The following is a 15,598-nucleotide window of genomic DNA, read 5'->3' as shown; positions in this document are numbered from 1 at the left end:
GCCAAAATTGCATCAAAAAACCACGTTTCTGCCTAGACTTTCTAGCCGCGGCCATGGAAATCTCGACGCGGGGAGATGGAATTTTCTGCTTCGATCTCTTTTAGTAAAATGGGCATAACTTTCTCATACGAACTCCAAATGGGCTGATTCAAGATGCGTTGGAAAGATAAAAAAAAAAAAGATCTAAAACTTTTATGTTTTGACTTTTTCCAAAATATGATCAGAACATAGTCGAATTTAGGCTTGAAGTTTCAGCTTTATTCTCTTTCAAAATTTTCTCTATTTTATAGATCACTGTTTTCCGAAATTTGTCCAATTTATACATCCCAAGTGTAGAAACCTGAAATCAAAGAAAACAAGCGTAATTCTATTCCAAAAATAATAATAAAGAAGAAAAACAACTATAAAATGTGACCCAAAACTTAGGCTAAAAATAGCCTAACAACCATTTTCTCATGATCAGTGGTATTGCCTTGTGGTTTCCCCACCTTTTCTTACCACCCATTGCTACTTTTGACTACTATTTTTCCGACAATCCTCAGTCTTGTACTCTATTCCTTTGCAATTTCTACAAATTAATGGATTCCATTCGTAAGTATCTCTAATAGAGACTCTTTGATCCATCTCACCCACAAAAATGATTTAAGTCAGGGAGCTCTTGATTCAAGCACTACTATAAAAAATAGACTTTTGGTGTCAGTTCGAGGGACTTTTTTCTTAAAAAAAACAAACATTAAAGGCCACCCCACCTCTTTGGTCTCGGTTTATAACTAACACGTGTAATAACTTTTAGTGTCTGTTAGTAAACCGACACTAAAAGTATAACTGAGACCAAGAAAACTTTAAAAAATTATATACATACATATTGAATTTAAGTGTCAGTTTATAACCGAGACTAAAAGATCTTTTGGTCTCGGTTATAAACTGACACTTATAAGACATTAATTTAAAATAAAAAAGGCCAACTAAAAAAGCCCACTTCAAAACCCTATCCTAATGATATAACTGCAAAATTAAAAATCCTACCCACATCTCAAAACTACTCAGCTTCCCTCTCTCTCTCTCTCTCTCTCTCTCTCTCTCTCTCTCTCTCTCTCTCTCTCTCTCTCTCTCTCTCTCTCTCTCTCTCTCTCTCTCTCTCTCTTTACCGTCACACACACACTCTCTCTCTATCTTTATCTCTCTCTCCACTTTCTCTTCCCCTTCTTCTCTCGCTCACCAAATCTCTACTCACCTTCTTTTTCGTTCGTGTGACACCCATTGAAGACCAGAGCTTAGGCCATCATTGAAATTTCTCGCTACCAGGATCACTCTCTTCCCTTTCTTCTTCGTTCGTGCGACGATCATTGAATACTCGGAGCTCATGCCATCACCGACATATGATGGTCCATATCTCTCTTGCACATCTCTCTTTGTTCATAGTTTTGTTTTTTTAGGTGGTTAGATTTTGGGTTAATATTTTGTATATTTTTTTCAATCTTTAATCGGTTATGGACTTTATTTATTATCTGTTTGTAATTTTCGTTTTTCAAATTTTCTTAATGAGATGAAGACCATTTTTTTCTTAAAATATTATACTGCTAGATTGAATGATATGTTGTCATTTTTTTTTTATTTTCATATTGTTTTGATTAAATTATGAGCAAAATATTTCTTATTACTATTATTAGGGTAAATACTATTTTGGACCGTGTGTTTTGCAAAAGTTACCAATTGGACTGTCTATTTTGTTAAATGACAAAATAGACCATGTATTTTCTAGAATTATACAAATAGGACACTGAACTGATTTTTTATTAAAATAAAACTTAATAATAATCTGATCTAAAGATGTTATGACAAAACTAGTTACATTTTAAAAATTGTCTTAAAGTTGGTCATATTAAAAAAATAAAATTGTTGAAAATTGAGCTCATGGTCTTATTTTTACCATTTTTGAAAATATAGGGTCCATTTTATCATTTAACAAAACAGACGATCTAATTGATAATTTTTGCAAAACACATAATCCAAAATGATATTTACCTTTGTTATTATTATTAGAATTTTATTAGAAAAAATCATGGACATATAATTAAGAAACTCAACAATCCAATATTAAATAAAAAAAAAATATATATTATATAATTTTAATATAGATACTATATAAATTATGTAATATTATGTATATAAAAAATAAGTTTATACCATTTTAAGTTTGTAATTTCAAAATTGCTAAAGTCTATTTTTAAGAATTATTTTTTTTTTCGAAAATACCCTTTTTAGGGCTCGTTTGGAACGCCGTATTAGGTCGTATTGTATTGTATTGTATTATATTGAATTGTATTTTATGCAATATTTTTATGTAAAACTATATGTGGTATTAACTTTTATGGACACCTAAATATATAATATTTTAGTATAAATTAAAGTTTAACATAGTATTATATAAAAATATGATATATAATCCAATTCAATATAATACAATACAATACAATACGACCTAATACGACGTTCCAAACGAGCCCTTAGTGTCGGTTTAAAACAAACACTTATACCTGTTAGTCTCAGTTTTAAACTGACACTAAAGAAAAAAATATATATGTACACTTTAAGTATCGGTTTTAAAATGACACCAAAATTCATTTGTCTCAGTTTATAATCAATGCTTAAATCTTGACTTTTTCTCCAAAAGTGCAGTTTGTAATAGTTAAAGATACTTTCCACCAACACTTTGGGATAGTTGAGTTTTTCTCTCAACTTTGTAATATTATCAATCATCAAAGGCTTCCTCAACTGATCAATAATTTTGAATAAGGATCTCTCTCCCTAGTACTTTAATTCCAAATTATTTAAACGAAGCTAGGTTGGAATCTTATAGACATCCTCTTTCTTAAAATCTTTTGTTGCATCCCAAGGTTTCTTGTCAATGCAAATATAGCAACCATTTAAAACCTCATCTCGAACATTCAATCAATCAAAACGAATGATAAACACGCTATGAAAAAGCATACCACTTTATCCACACCTTTTGATTTCCACATTTGCCTTGCAAAAGCTTCCAAAATTGACAAGGAATGGTTCGTTCCAAGAACATAATAAATAATGGAAGAGTTTCAATAAGAAATATTTTTTTCTATATCTTCTAATTCAATCTTAACATCCCTACTTTGACTAACTTTCTGGGTTAGAAAATTTAGAACTCAAATTTTGCATAATATTCCTAGATCGCAGTATAGGAGGAACATGATTATTACCTTTTATAATTTCTTTCGAGCAAGACTGGCCAGGGATGCACACTGAGCAAAAAATTGGAAGGGATTGCTCCTCCCGTCCCCATCCATGTTAAGGATTTTAATTTCCATCCCCGCTTATTTCTCGTCTCGGAAATGGGACGGAGAATCCCCTAATAGGCACAGGGACGGGGCAGCTAGAGAATCCCCTAATAAAAAAAATAAAGTTTATAATAGTTTAAATATATAAAAATTTAAACTACATAAAAATTAAAATATTACACATTAATTATTATTTAATAAATTAATTATTTTCTAAAATACATCTTAAAAGTCATAAAAATCTATATATATATATATATATATAATAAAGGAGAAGTATGAGGCAGTGACGCGGCGGTCTAAAATCACTCCAAAACTATTTTTCTCTTCTCTCCTTAATTCTCCCAATTTTAATATTTTATTAAAGCATAAATTTACAAATTAATATTTTACTATTATTTTAATAATTTTTCTATAAAAAACATAAATCTACAAATGGTTATTTTACTATTATTTTAATAATTTTTCTATAAAAATATAAATTATTTTTAAAAAAGTTAGAAAATAAAAATAAATTCCAAAAAAAAAACTTAAATCAAATATAATTAATCGTAAATTTCGTTTATACATGCATATATACATAAAATATCAATCAATATACACCTTAATATTTTTAGCTTTTTTTTAATAATAATAATAATATAAAAAATGATAACTCTAATGTTTACATTTTTGGCTTTTTTTATAAAAAAAATAAAATATAACAATAATACTAATACTAATAGAAGAATCAGTGGTACGTGATACTTAAAATAATATTTTAATTCTTTTTTACCACGTTTATATTTTTTATTCAAAAATATTAATTAATTTTTAACAAAACCCTACTTTACATCTTTTTTTGAAATGATAACTTTAATGTCAAGTATCACATAATTATAACTAAAGAGCATTGTTATTGTATACCAGTAGTGTACAACACCTTTAATATGTGACACTCTACGATTGCTTATATGGGACTTGCTACTTAATTAAACTAATAGTGGTATGATACCAAGGAGAGTTGCCTCTTAGCATTTCTCATAATTAAAATATCAATTTTTTTTTATTTTTTTTTCTTTTTTTGTAATTAAAATATTTTAAAAAATAATAATCACTTGTTTAAAACATACTAATTAATAATAACAGAACAAACTAATGAATATTCTCTAATGTCTTAAAAATATTAAAAAAATATTTAAAATTCGAGCTGAAATCTAAAATTAAGATATAAATTTGGGAAATATAATAGTGACGACTACAAGTGAACTACGGTAATGATAAACGATGAGATACAGTGATAATAATGGGTGAGATACGGTGATGAAATAAGTGAGATACAATGAGACAACAAGTGAAATACAATAATAATTATAGTTTTGAATGATCGAGATATGAAAATAATACATTATGGGGAACACCGTAATTTTTTTCTACACCACTTTATTTATTTATTTTTATAAAAATAATTTCTTTTAACAAAGCAATTTAAAACAATAATTTTGAATGATCGAGATATGAAAATAATGCATTATGGGGAACACTGTAATTTTTTTCTACACCACCTTATTTTTTTATTTTTATAAAATAATATTTATTAACAAAACGTATAATAATTTTAAACTTCTTAATAAATAATTCCAAATAATAATAAATAAAATTGTGCATTTAGTTTTTAATAAATAAAATTATTAATAATCATATGAAATAAGAAAATATATCTATAATTTTACTTTATATTAGAATTATATTTTTAAATAATTATTTATTATAGAGTAATTTGCGGCATAAATACCTAAGTTTATATTTTAGTTGCAGATTAATACTTAAGTTAAAATTTTGGCGGTAAAAATACCTTCGGTCATATTTTTGGAACTTCCGTAAGTACCTGGCCGTTAAGTGCCAGGTCAGCCCCAGATGTCAGTCACTCATTGCTCCAAATCATTTAATTTTTTTTTTTAAAATAAAAATCATTTTAAGTATGTAAAAATAATAAAAAAAAATAAAAAATAAAACTGAATTATATAAAAAAATATCAAGATCAAAACAAACCTTTGAAAAAAAAAATCAAAACAAACCTAAATCTAATTTCTTTGTCTACTGAGTTCAAAAGAAAAAAAAATTGCTTCGTCTACCTCGGCACCGACGGACGAGAGGGAGAGCCTTCATCGCCCTGAGTTTTTGACTTCTCTCGAGCCTTTTTGGAAGAACCACCACGAGCATCAAGGAACCCCAAAAAGTTTGGTTCTCCCTTTCTTTCTCGACTTCTCTCTCTCTATTTTCTTTGCGCAGAGACAGAGAGCAACTCCGGCAGTCTATGGCCCTCGAGTTCTCTCTATTCCCTCTCTCCTCTCTTTCTCGACCTCTCTCTGCTCAGAGCCAAACTGAACAACTCCGAACTTCACCACCTTGAAAACCCCTAGATCTATATCTCTGCCTCTCTTTCTCTCTCCCTTGGGATCCTTCTCTTTGTTTCTCTCTGTGCAAACTGACATAGATTTGGCTAAGGTCTTGGCGGAGATTTGGGCATCGACGGGAGTCATCGGATTTCTCGTAAGAAATTTTGAATCTGAAGAAATATAAATAATTTTAGGGAAATTTAAAGTTTTATTTTGTAATTTTGAGATATGAGTGCAGTTGATTTGGTTTTATTCTATATTAGATGTATATTTTTACCGGATTTTATTTCTCACCATTAAGATTCTTTTTATGAATTTTGGTATATAAATCTGAATTTTGTTAGTGTATTTTGTTTTATTTTGCTGAGTAATGAAATTTTGGAGTCTGTTTTTAGTTCTTCCAGGGTCCGACTAGTGTGTTTCTGGCTTTTGGTTTTCCTGGGGTGCGACTGGTGTGTGATCCTTCTAGGGTGGTTTTCTTGGGGTGCAACTGGTGCTACTGGTTTGGTGTTTGTTCCTGGGGTGTGGCTTTCCTGGAGTATACGACTGGTTTGGCATTCGTTTGTCTTACTAGTTTGTCTTTATGGTATATATATTCATTCTTTGTTTTTGGGGTTGTCATTGATTATGAAGGAGTGATTTTTTTTTCATATATGGGTTTGTCATTGGTTTGTTGGTGTGGGATAAATGCTGGGCCGTGGTAGTCAAAAAAAAAAATTATGTTTGATTTAATTTAATTTTAATATATTTTTATTTTAATATTTTTTATTTCAAATAATTTTTAATCAATTTCAAATAAAAATATAAACTAAATGATTTGGACCAATCAACCGTGACACCTGGACAGTGACATGGCACTTAACAGTAGGTACCTACAGAACTTCTAAAAGTGTGACAGAAGGTATTTTTACCGCCAAAATTTTAACTTAGGTATTAAACTGCAACTGAAAGATAAACTTGGGTATTTATGTCGCAAATTACTCTTTATTATAATACTAAAATAATTAAATTAGCCGCGCGAAGAGCGGTTATATTGGCTAATATACTAATATACTAAACAAATGCAAATATAAATTACAAGTTATAAAATATTATTAGAAATATAAAATAAAATTTTAAGCGGTTCAGTTAAGGCTGAGAGTGTGATCTTCATCCCCGTCCCATTAAAGATTCAGGAACAAAAAAGAATAGGGTTTGATTGGTTTGTGATTCAAAAATTGTGTTTTTTAAAAATGTGTTTTGGAAATAAAAATTTAAATTTTGTAAGTGAACAATTGTTTCTAAATATATGATTGGTTGTAGTGTGATTTAATATTTTTGAGTTTTAAAAAATTGAATATGTGATTGGTTAGGAATCTCAAGATAAAAAAGTAAGAGAATAATTAGAGAGTTTTTGGATTCTATGATTTGAAAACCTAAAATGTAAAGTATTTTACATTTTTACTTGTGCTCTGTATCTTTTTCTTTTGTACAATTCATTATTTTCATCATTACTTTTTAAACTTTCATTAATTACATTTTTACGATTTGTACTTACATGAATATTTTTGTCTATATCTCTCTCCCCACTCTTTATTTTCTTGTTTATTTTCTATGTACATTCTCTCTCTCAACACAATTATCTTCTACAATCAGGTCATATCAACTTCTTTTTCTGCTTTTCTATTTTTTTTTTTAAAAAAAAATCACTTTTTATAGTTAGTATACACCCATTTCACATACAGGTGTTTACAACTTATAGTTGTAACTAGTTCTAGTTTATCTTCCCCTTTTCCTACTTTTTTTTTTTCTTTCAAAAAGGCTAATAAAGAAAACTCTAAAGTTGTTCTTCTTATGGGTAAAAAATCTCTTTCGAAGGTACTGTAATTGAGGAATGAAGCCTTCTTATTTTTGAAAATATTTTTTTTTCGTGAGAAGGTTGAATCTCAAATGGCTAAGCACCATAAAAAGCATATAGAAGTGGCGGCCCTATCCTATTTTAGTATTATATAGTTGATTTTTTTTATATTATTATTTTTATTTATAGTTTTAAAAATATAAATTTCTATGCTAAAAAATGATTTGAGTCTAACTGATTGTATTTGAAATATCACATTAAATTTATTTGCATCCACACGCATTAAAAAATTTATTAAGCTAATTCAATAGTACTCATCTTTCAGCTCCCACCCCCACTTGAAAAAAAAAAGAAAAAAAAAACACTTGTCACGATCTAAGACACAAAGAATCTCCATTATAGTTGTTTTTAAGTGTTTTTTTTTTCTAAATTATTTGTGCGTTATTTTAGTTTTCTTTTTAGTTGACTCAATGTATTGATGCTTAATTATTTAAATTCCATATTAAATTCAGGTTATTATTCATTATTTGTACATGGAGATTTAGTTATTCAACGAAGAACAAATTGAGTATATGTTTATTTGTCATGGTATAAGTGATTTGTAGTTGTTTTTGTTTTATTGAGATAAATTTTATGTTGTTCTTACGTTTCTTTTAGGTTGTCAACAAAATATATTGCAGTGTTGTTGTCTAGTTGTTTTTTAATTGTACTTGAGTTGTCCAAAAAAGATAAACAAAATGAGTATATATTTAGTTTTTTAGATATATTTTTGAGTAGTTATCTAGTTGTTTTGTAGGTGATTTTTAGTTGTTGTGCAATTATTTTGATGTATTTTTTAATTTTTTTTTATATTTTTTTTTTTGTTGTATCATGGTGTTGTATAAGTAATTTGTCGCTGTTTTTGATTTATTGAGATTGATATTTAATTAATTTACATATTAAAGTAGTGTTATTATCTAGTTATTTCTCAATTGTAATTGAGTTGTCCAAAAGAGATAATAAATAGCCTTATAATTATGAGTATATATTTAGTTTTTCAGACATATTTGAGAGGTTGTCCAAATGTTTTGTTGTTGTTTTGATGTATATTTTAGTTTATTTTTCATAATTTTTTGGTTGTGTTTGTATATGTGATTTGTAGTTATTTCTGTTTTATTAAAATTAATTTTATTTTGTTCTTACGTTTCTTTTAAGTTGTTAAACAATATTAAAAGTAATATCAAATTATATTTTTGCTTGACCAATAAAATATTATTTTATATTGACCAACTAATAATATTATTTTTTAGATTAAAATTTTATTATTTAATTTTTAAAAATAGTATTTTCTTCTTTCCTATTTTTTTATAATGTGCCGTAAAATTATTTTTCCTACAAAATTATTTCAAATAAAAATAGATCACATTCATTTTAGTAAATTTTAGATAAAGTTAATTTTTTTTTTAGAAATTAATGTATTTTTAGATATGTATTTTTGAGCATTTAACACAACTCTAACTAGCTTATTACTAATCCCTAGCAATTCAAGTTGATAAAAAAGATTCCAATTCAAAATTTTAAATCAAATTATACCAAATGAGTATATGTTTAGTTTTTGTTGGGTACATATATTTTTGAGTAATTAATGTACAATTTTTTGTAGTTGTGTTTTACTTTTAAGGTTATTTGTTTGTTGTTTTTATTTAATTTTTAGTTGACGCAATGTGTTCATGCCTAACTAATTTTCATATTAAAATAAAATTGTTATCGTGTTGTTTATTCATTGTTATTAAGTTGTTTGACCAAGAGAAATATAAGTATATGTTTAGCTTTTTATGGGTACATATATTATTTAGTTGGTATAAATGTGTTTTGTAGTTACTTTTAAATGCATTTTATACATTAGTGGTATTTTTTATTTTCTTAGAATTGTTTTCAAGCCTATATAATTTGCATATTGTAGTGGAGTTTATGCAGTTATATTTTGTTGTTATTTAGTTGTTTAACTAAGAGAAATAAATGTATATATATGTTTTTTTTATTTGTGTGTTGTTTTTATTTTATTTTTTAAGTTGACGTAAGTGTTGATGCTCAATTAATTTTTATATTAAAATAGAATTGTTATCGTGTTGTTTATTCGTTGCTATTAAGTTATTTTAGTATTGTATTTTTTGAGATTTTTGTCTTATAAATTTATTTTTGTTTGCATAATATGATAAACTTTAATTGATTTATATATTATGGTTAAGTTGTTTTTGTGTTGTTTTTAAGTTGTTTTGTGCTGAGAAACGTTAAAATTCACTTTGTCCGAATTCGTCACGTGACAACCACTGCTGCGTTCTGACGCTACAGTTTGTGAGCGTCAGGCAACTCTGAAGGCTTTGTTCCTCACTCGCGTGTGAGTCTCACTCGCCCACATAGCCACATGTGTGTCACACTTCTCCTTACGCATTTGGGGGAGTTTTTCTACTGTATTTTTGTAAATAACAAACTTTAAAAATAATATATTTGAAATTAATAAACAATATAAATGTTTATTTTTGCTTGTAGTAGTATAAATGTTTATTTAAAGTAATATTAACCTAAAATAGAAAAAATCCCAAACTTAAAATAGGATTCAAATTTTGTTTTTGAAAACACTCAAGAAATTCTTAGGTAGACCCCACCATTTTAATTTTTAAAAACATAAAATAGTTTTCAATCCTAAACATAATCTCTATCCTCACTCATTTTCGTGTTTAGATGGAGAATCTTCACCCATTAGCGGCGGATCCCCGCGGGATTCATCCCCATAGATAAAATGTGCATCCCTAGTTACTAGCAAGATGAAATTAGAGAAATCATGGCAAATGTCTTATTCACGTTCAAACATCTTCAGAGTCAATCTCAGAGAAATTGGTTCTCAACAAGCCAACAAATCCATTTTCCCTTCAATCGCAGATCCCATCGCGGGATTTGAAACCAACTCTGCATCTTCTCGCACATCCTCTTCCTCCGAGAAATCAATGGGTTTAACCTCTAAGATCTCAACCATCGATTTTGTTTGCTGAACATTCACTGTAGAGGACGGTCCTTGCTTCTTCTTTTTCTTTGCAGCCGATTTTGGTTTTCCCTGAATCTTCACTTTCGTTTTCGCCATGGCACCAACGTTCAAGCTGAGAGAAAAGCTAGAGAGAGAAATTTTTTTATATTATTTATTATATATTCAATATTTAGTTATTTTCCTTTCCTGATTTCTTTTTATTTATTTTTTTTCTCAAAATAATTATTTTCAAGATCAATGGCAACAGATGCATTCTAAATCGTCAGAATTTGAAGTAACTAGATATATGAATTCGATATAAGTAATTTGTTTATTCTCCTCTTGCCTTAATCCGCAGGTCTTCCATCGTAGTACTGTTTAATTACCTACTGTCTTTTCTTTTTCTTTTAAGTCAAGGTTTTGTTAGTTTCTGAATTCACACGTCTTGGTTAGAAATTATGAATCACGAGACCAATAATTTACTTGACTTACTAAACTTTTGTTTCTAGTTCCCCGTTCAATGAATTGAATTATTTACAAAAAAAATTGTCGGATTTGAAGAGATGACAAAAGACAAATGTATTAGGCTTCAAATAGAAAACTTAAAACAATGCATTAGCTAGCTTTATATATTTATTTAATATATACAGTTAAATATATACTTTTGAAAGATAATACATATTAATATGTAATATATAAACGCTTGAATCAAAAAAAAAAAAAGTTAAAAAGAAAAGCATGTAATATACATCTAATATTACTATGAAAATTTTAATTATTAGCTCTCCAGACATAAAGATATGAAACAGGTTTAAGTTATCCTTCACTAAGACATGTTAATATGTTTGGTAGAGGGGAGAAAATGAGGGAGGGAGAGGAATAAAGGGATGGCTAATTAGGATTTTTTTTTTCCAAATTTTAACATGTAATAAATTATGTCTTTTGAATTTTTTTGGCTGTTAAAAATTCCTCTTGAATTTTTGAAATTGTTAAATTTAAGGACTTTTGTCTAATTTTAGTAAAAAAATTCTAGCATAGATAAAAGTTCAGGAGACATGATTTAGTACATATTAAAGTTTGAGGGGCATGATTTGGTAGATTTCAAAAGGAAACATGATTTAGTACATAAACAATCACTGTAACAGTAAAATTATATGAAATTAGATAAAAGTCCTTAAATCTAACAATCTCAATAGTTCGGGGAATTTTTAACGGCAAAAAAAGTTCAGTGGAAAAAAATCTTAATTAGCCAAAGGGATTGGAGAATCCTTTTGTTTGGCAAGAGGGAAAGGTGTTAGAGAGTCTCACATTGCTAATGCATGTGTGGAAAGATAATAGAATATATAAGAATGTGCTACTCTTCCCATTGCCAATTAGTTTTGAGATAGAACCTCATTCATCTTATCCCCAAATTCTAATAGGAGGAGAGATGAAAGGAGACACCCTCTCTCTAAACACATTATTTTATATCCCTTCTATGATGAATTCAAAAAAAAAAAAAAAGACAAAAAAATTATATAAAATATTTTTTTTATTTATAATTGTATTAAAAATAATAAAATAGTAATTTTAATATTTATTTTACTTTTTATTCTTCCATATATATTTCTAATACCAAACAACATGAAGGAGAACATATATTCTTTTTATCTCTCTTACTCTCCATTCTAATACCGACTTAATATTCCCCAAAACAGATTGCTTTGAAAGAAGAAAAAGAAAAAATCGTTCCTACTTTATATATGAGAAATGTTAAAAGGTACTAGTAGCGTCTAATATACTCTTTTATGTGTCAATTTTATTATTGGTTCAATAAGTATCAGCTCCTACAGAGTTTAATGTAATAATTTTAAGAAAATATTTAATTAATTATAAGGTAACATGTCAAAAGGAGACATTATTAATTAGTGTCCAATAACAATAATCTTTATATATATCGATATCTCTTTTGTCCTTTGTTCATTAATTAATTTGGATATAACATATATCTCCTTTGTCCTTTGCTCTTTAATTGATTGGGACAAATTTTTGGTTGCGGTGAGTAAATAGCTCGGTATCATGCTACAATTAATGTAATTAAGTATTAAATGGGATGCGATCTAATAAAAAATGTTTGAAAACTTAATAGATTAGGTTCTCTTTTCAGTTGAAGCAATCGATGATTATCGAACACGTGCGTTGACAATCGACCACAAAAACAAGTGCTTAAAGATTGATCACGCCACCTTGAAATTTTAAAATTTTATTCTTTTTCTAGTCATTCTTGCAATCTTATCTGTATATTTTTTTATTCATTTATTTTATATTTCTATCTCGACTTGTAATATAAACACAAGTATTATATACATGAATTGAAAGTCATATGGGACACTACATGTGATAATAATTCAAATCATTTGACTTTACTATCAACATTAGCCGCCTCAACCTAAATTCATTGATTGATAAATCCTAAAAATTAAATAAAAAAAAATGATCATACATGCATGACTTTGTCATATATAATGGGCCACAAGAAGAGACCAATATCAAATAATTGCCTTTTATATAAATCCAATTCATTGTATCATTTCCTTAAAATACAACACCACTAAAACCAATGGGGTCATTGATAGCAAATAATCTCTTCACTATTCTGATCATCACCACCCTTTTCATCGTCTCATCCCATGCAGCCACCTTTGAAATCCGCAACGAATGTCCATACACAGTCTGGGCAGCTGCCAGCCCAGGAGGCGGCCGCAGACTCGACCGCGGCCAAACATGGACACTCAACGTAGCCGCGGGCACAGCCATGGCCCGCATATGGGGTAGGACCAACTGTAACTTCGATGGCAGCGGCCGTGGCCGCTGCCAGACTGGAGACTGTGGTGGGGTTCTCCAGTGCCAAGGGTGGGGACAACCTCCAAACACACTAGCTGAGTATGCCTTAAACCAATTCAACAACCTTGACTTCATTGACATCTCCTTAGTGGATGGTTTCAATATCCCCATGGATTTTAGCCCCACTACGGGAAGGTGTAGGGGAATAAGGTGCACTGCTGACATCAATGGGCAGTGTCCTAGCCAACTTAGGGCTCCCGGGGGTTGTAACAATCCATGTACTGTGTTCAAGACCAATGAGTATTGTTGTACCAATGGTCAGGGAAGCTGTGGGCCCACCCAATTCTCAAAGTTTTTCAAGAATCGGTGTCCTGATGCTTATAGTTATCCTCAAGATGACCCCACCTCCACTTTTACTTGCCCTGGTGGGACCAACTATAGAGTTGTGTTTTGCCCTAGAACTTCTCCTAGATTTCCTTTGGAGATGGTTGAAAGTTTGAATGAGTAATAGTACACGGCAGATGAGATCTTCATAGCTGGGTAATGTTAATTTGTACTGATCATCAACTATATCTTTATATATTAAAATAAGGTGCTACGTATATACGTACGTTATAGTATACTAGTTGATCAGTATTGTGTAAACATGTACCCTTTTTGTTTGTACTTAATTGTACAACTTAAAAGATATTCTTGAAATAAAGTTTGCTTTAAAAATAATTTTATTGTGTATATGTTATTGGCAAATTCTATCAAAGAGAAAACGATCGAACTAATTAACTTTTTTATAGAAACTAAGAAACAAACCAAACCGCTTTTAGTATGATGTTTTATTTAGTGATAATTAAAATAAAATTATATTCAATTTCAAATTTTTACAATATTTTATAATTTCTTTTAATCATATGAGTAACTATTTTTTAAAACTTTTTTTTATTCTTAAAAATCATATGAGAAACTATCAAAGTAATCCAAATCGTAAAATTATAAAAAAAAAAAAAAAAAAAAAAAAAAACTAAAAAAGGAGTGTATGAAGTGATTCCCCTAATTAATATGACAGATCTTAATTTTTTAAATTGTTTTAATTAGTTATAGATATTATTATTATACAGTTCGTTTTCATATTTGTATTTCCTTTAAATCAATTTAATTGAAATAAAAAAAAATTATAATTATTGATGACTTTATAGAAAATATTAGTATTATTTGGTTTTAGTAATATTTATTGGTTTAATAACATTTTTGATAAATGTAGGATAGACTACTGTGAATAAAAATACAAATGTCACTATATATTTTTTTCTCTATTTAAAAAATGTCACTAAAAATAATTAAACTTTTTTGAAATATATATTAATTATTAAATTATTTATAATAAATTATATATTGTTATAAAATAATATAAAATAGATGAGAAGAAAGAAGAAGAAGAAGATAAAGAGAGAAAGAGAAAGTGAATGAGAATTTCTCAGTTGTTTATTCCAATGGGGTGAACCCCTATTTATACAAATACGAGAGTCAAATATTAAGAAACTAAGAAAAGGGAAATTAAGAAAAAAAGAATGTTAATTACAATTAATGGTAATAAATTAAAAGATTCGGACATCCACATAACTATGAATATTTATAGTTATTGCCCTTGGATATCTATAATAACTGCCTCATTAAAAATCTTGCTAAAAAATTTGATCAAAAGGAAAAGAGTATAGTGTAAACTAACTCCCCCTCATTTAGGCATTCGTGGAGATCTTCTAATCGACGAATTTCGACTGCCGTCTTCTCAAATGTTGATGTTGGTAATAACTTTGTGAATAAGTTTGCAAGATTGACACTTGATTGAATTTGTTGAATACCAATATGCATTTTCTTGAAACGTATAAAGAAGAATTTTGTGAAATGTGTTCTAATTCTATCTCTTTCAATGTACCCTCCTTTAAGTTGAGCGATGTAAGCAGTATTATCTTCATAGAGAACTACTTGTGTGCTTTATAGAGTGTAATCTATATGTTTCTCGAATATGTTATGTCAATGATCTCACTCCCACACATTCTCTACCTGCTTTATAAAATGCAAGTATGTTAATATGATTTAAACTTGTCTCATTAAAAATCTTGTCAGAAAAACTCAGTAGGACAAAATCTGAGCTAAGAAAAAAAGAGTACAATATATATATTTCATATTCATAATTATTTACAAGTTGCTTCATTAAAAATCTTGCCAGGAAAATCCAGTGGGACAAAACCTG

At 28.4% G+C, this 15,598-nt stretch overlaps 1 protein-coding gene and 1 long non-coding RNA gene across 2 annotated transcripts; both read left to right on the top strand.

The window, feature by feature from the left end:
- Nucleotides 1-5,015: 5,015 nt before the first annotated feature.
- On the top strand, nt 5,016-6,344 carry LOC115716861 (uncharacterized). The gene is made up of 2 exons (XR_004011619.2): nt 5,016-5,846; nt 6,088-6,344. It is a non-coding gene; the product is annotated as an uncharacterized LOC115716861 (long non-coding RNA).
- Nucleotides 6,345-13,011: 6,667 nt separating this feature from the next.
- On the top strand, nt 13,012-14,073 carry LOC115717404 (thaumatin-like protein 1). Its single transcript, XM_030646371.2, has one exon. It carries the CDS (start codon nt 13,130-13,132, stop codon nt 13,859-13,861), a length of 732 nt encoding a protein of 243 aa, XP_030502231.2. The 5' UTR covers nt 13,012-13,129; the 3' UTR covers nt 13,862-14,073.
- The last annotated feature ends 1,525 nt before the right edge of the window (nt 14,074-15,598 follow it).

The sequence above is a fragment of the Cannabis sativa genome, chromosome 5 (assembly GCF_029168945.1).
Source record: "Cannabis sativa cultivar Pink pepper isolate KNU-18-1 chromosome 5, ASM2916894v1, whole genome shotgun sequence".
Taxonomy (NCBI): Eukaryota; Viridiplantae; Streptophyta; class Magnoliopsida; order Rosales; family Cannabaceae; genus Cannabis; species Cannabis sativa.
The sequence above is the reverse complement of the archived record's forward strand: the minus strand, read 5'-3'. Positions and strand labels throughout refer to the sequence as shown.

Excerpts from the sequence above, each read along its gene's own strand:
- LOC115717404 (XM_030646371.2), top strand. The coding sequence starts at position 13,130 with ATGGGGTCATTGATAGCAAATAATCTCTTCACTATTCTGATCATCACC.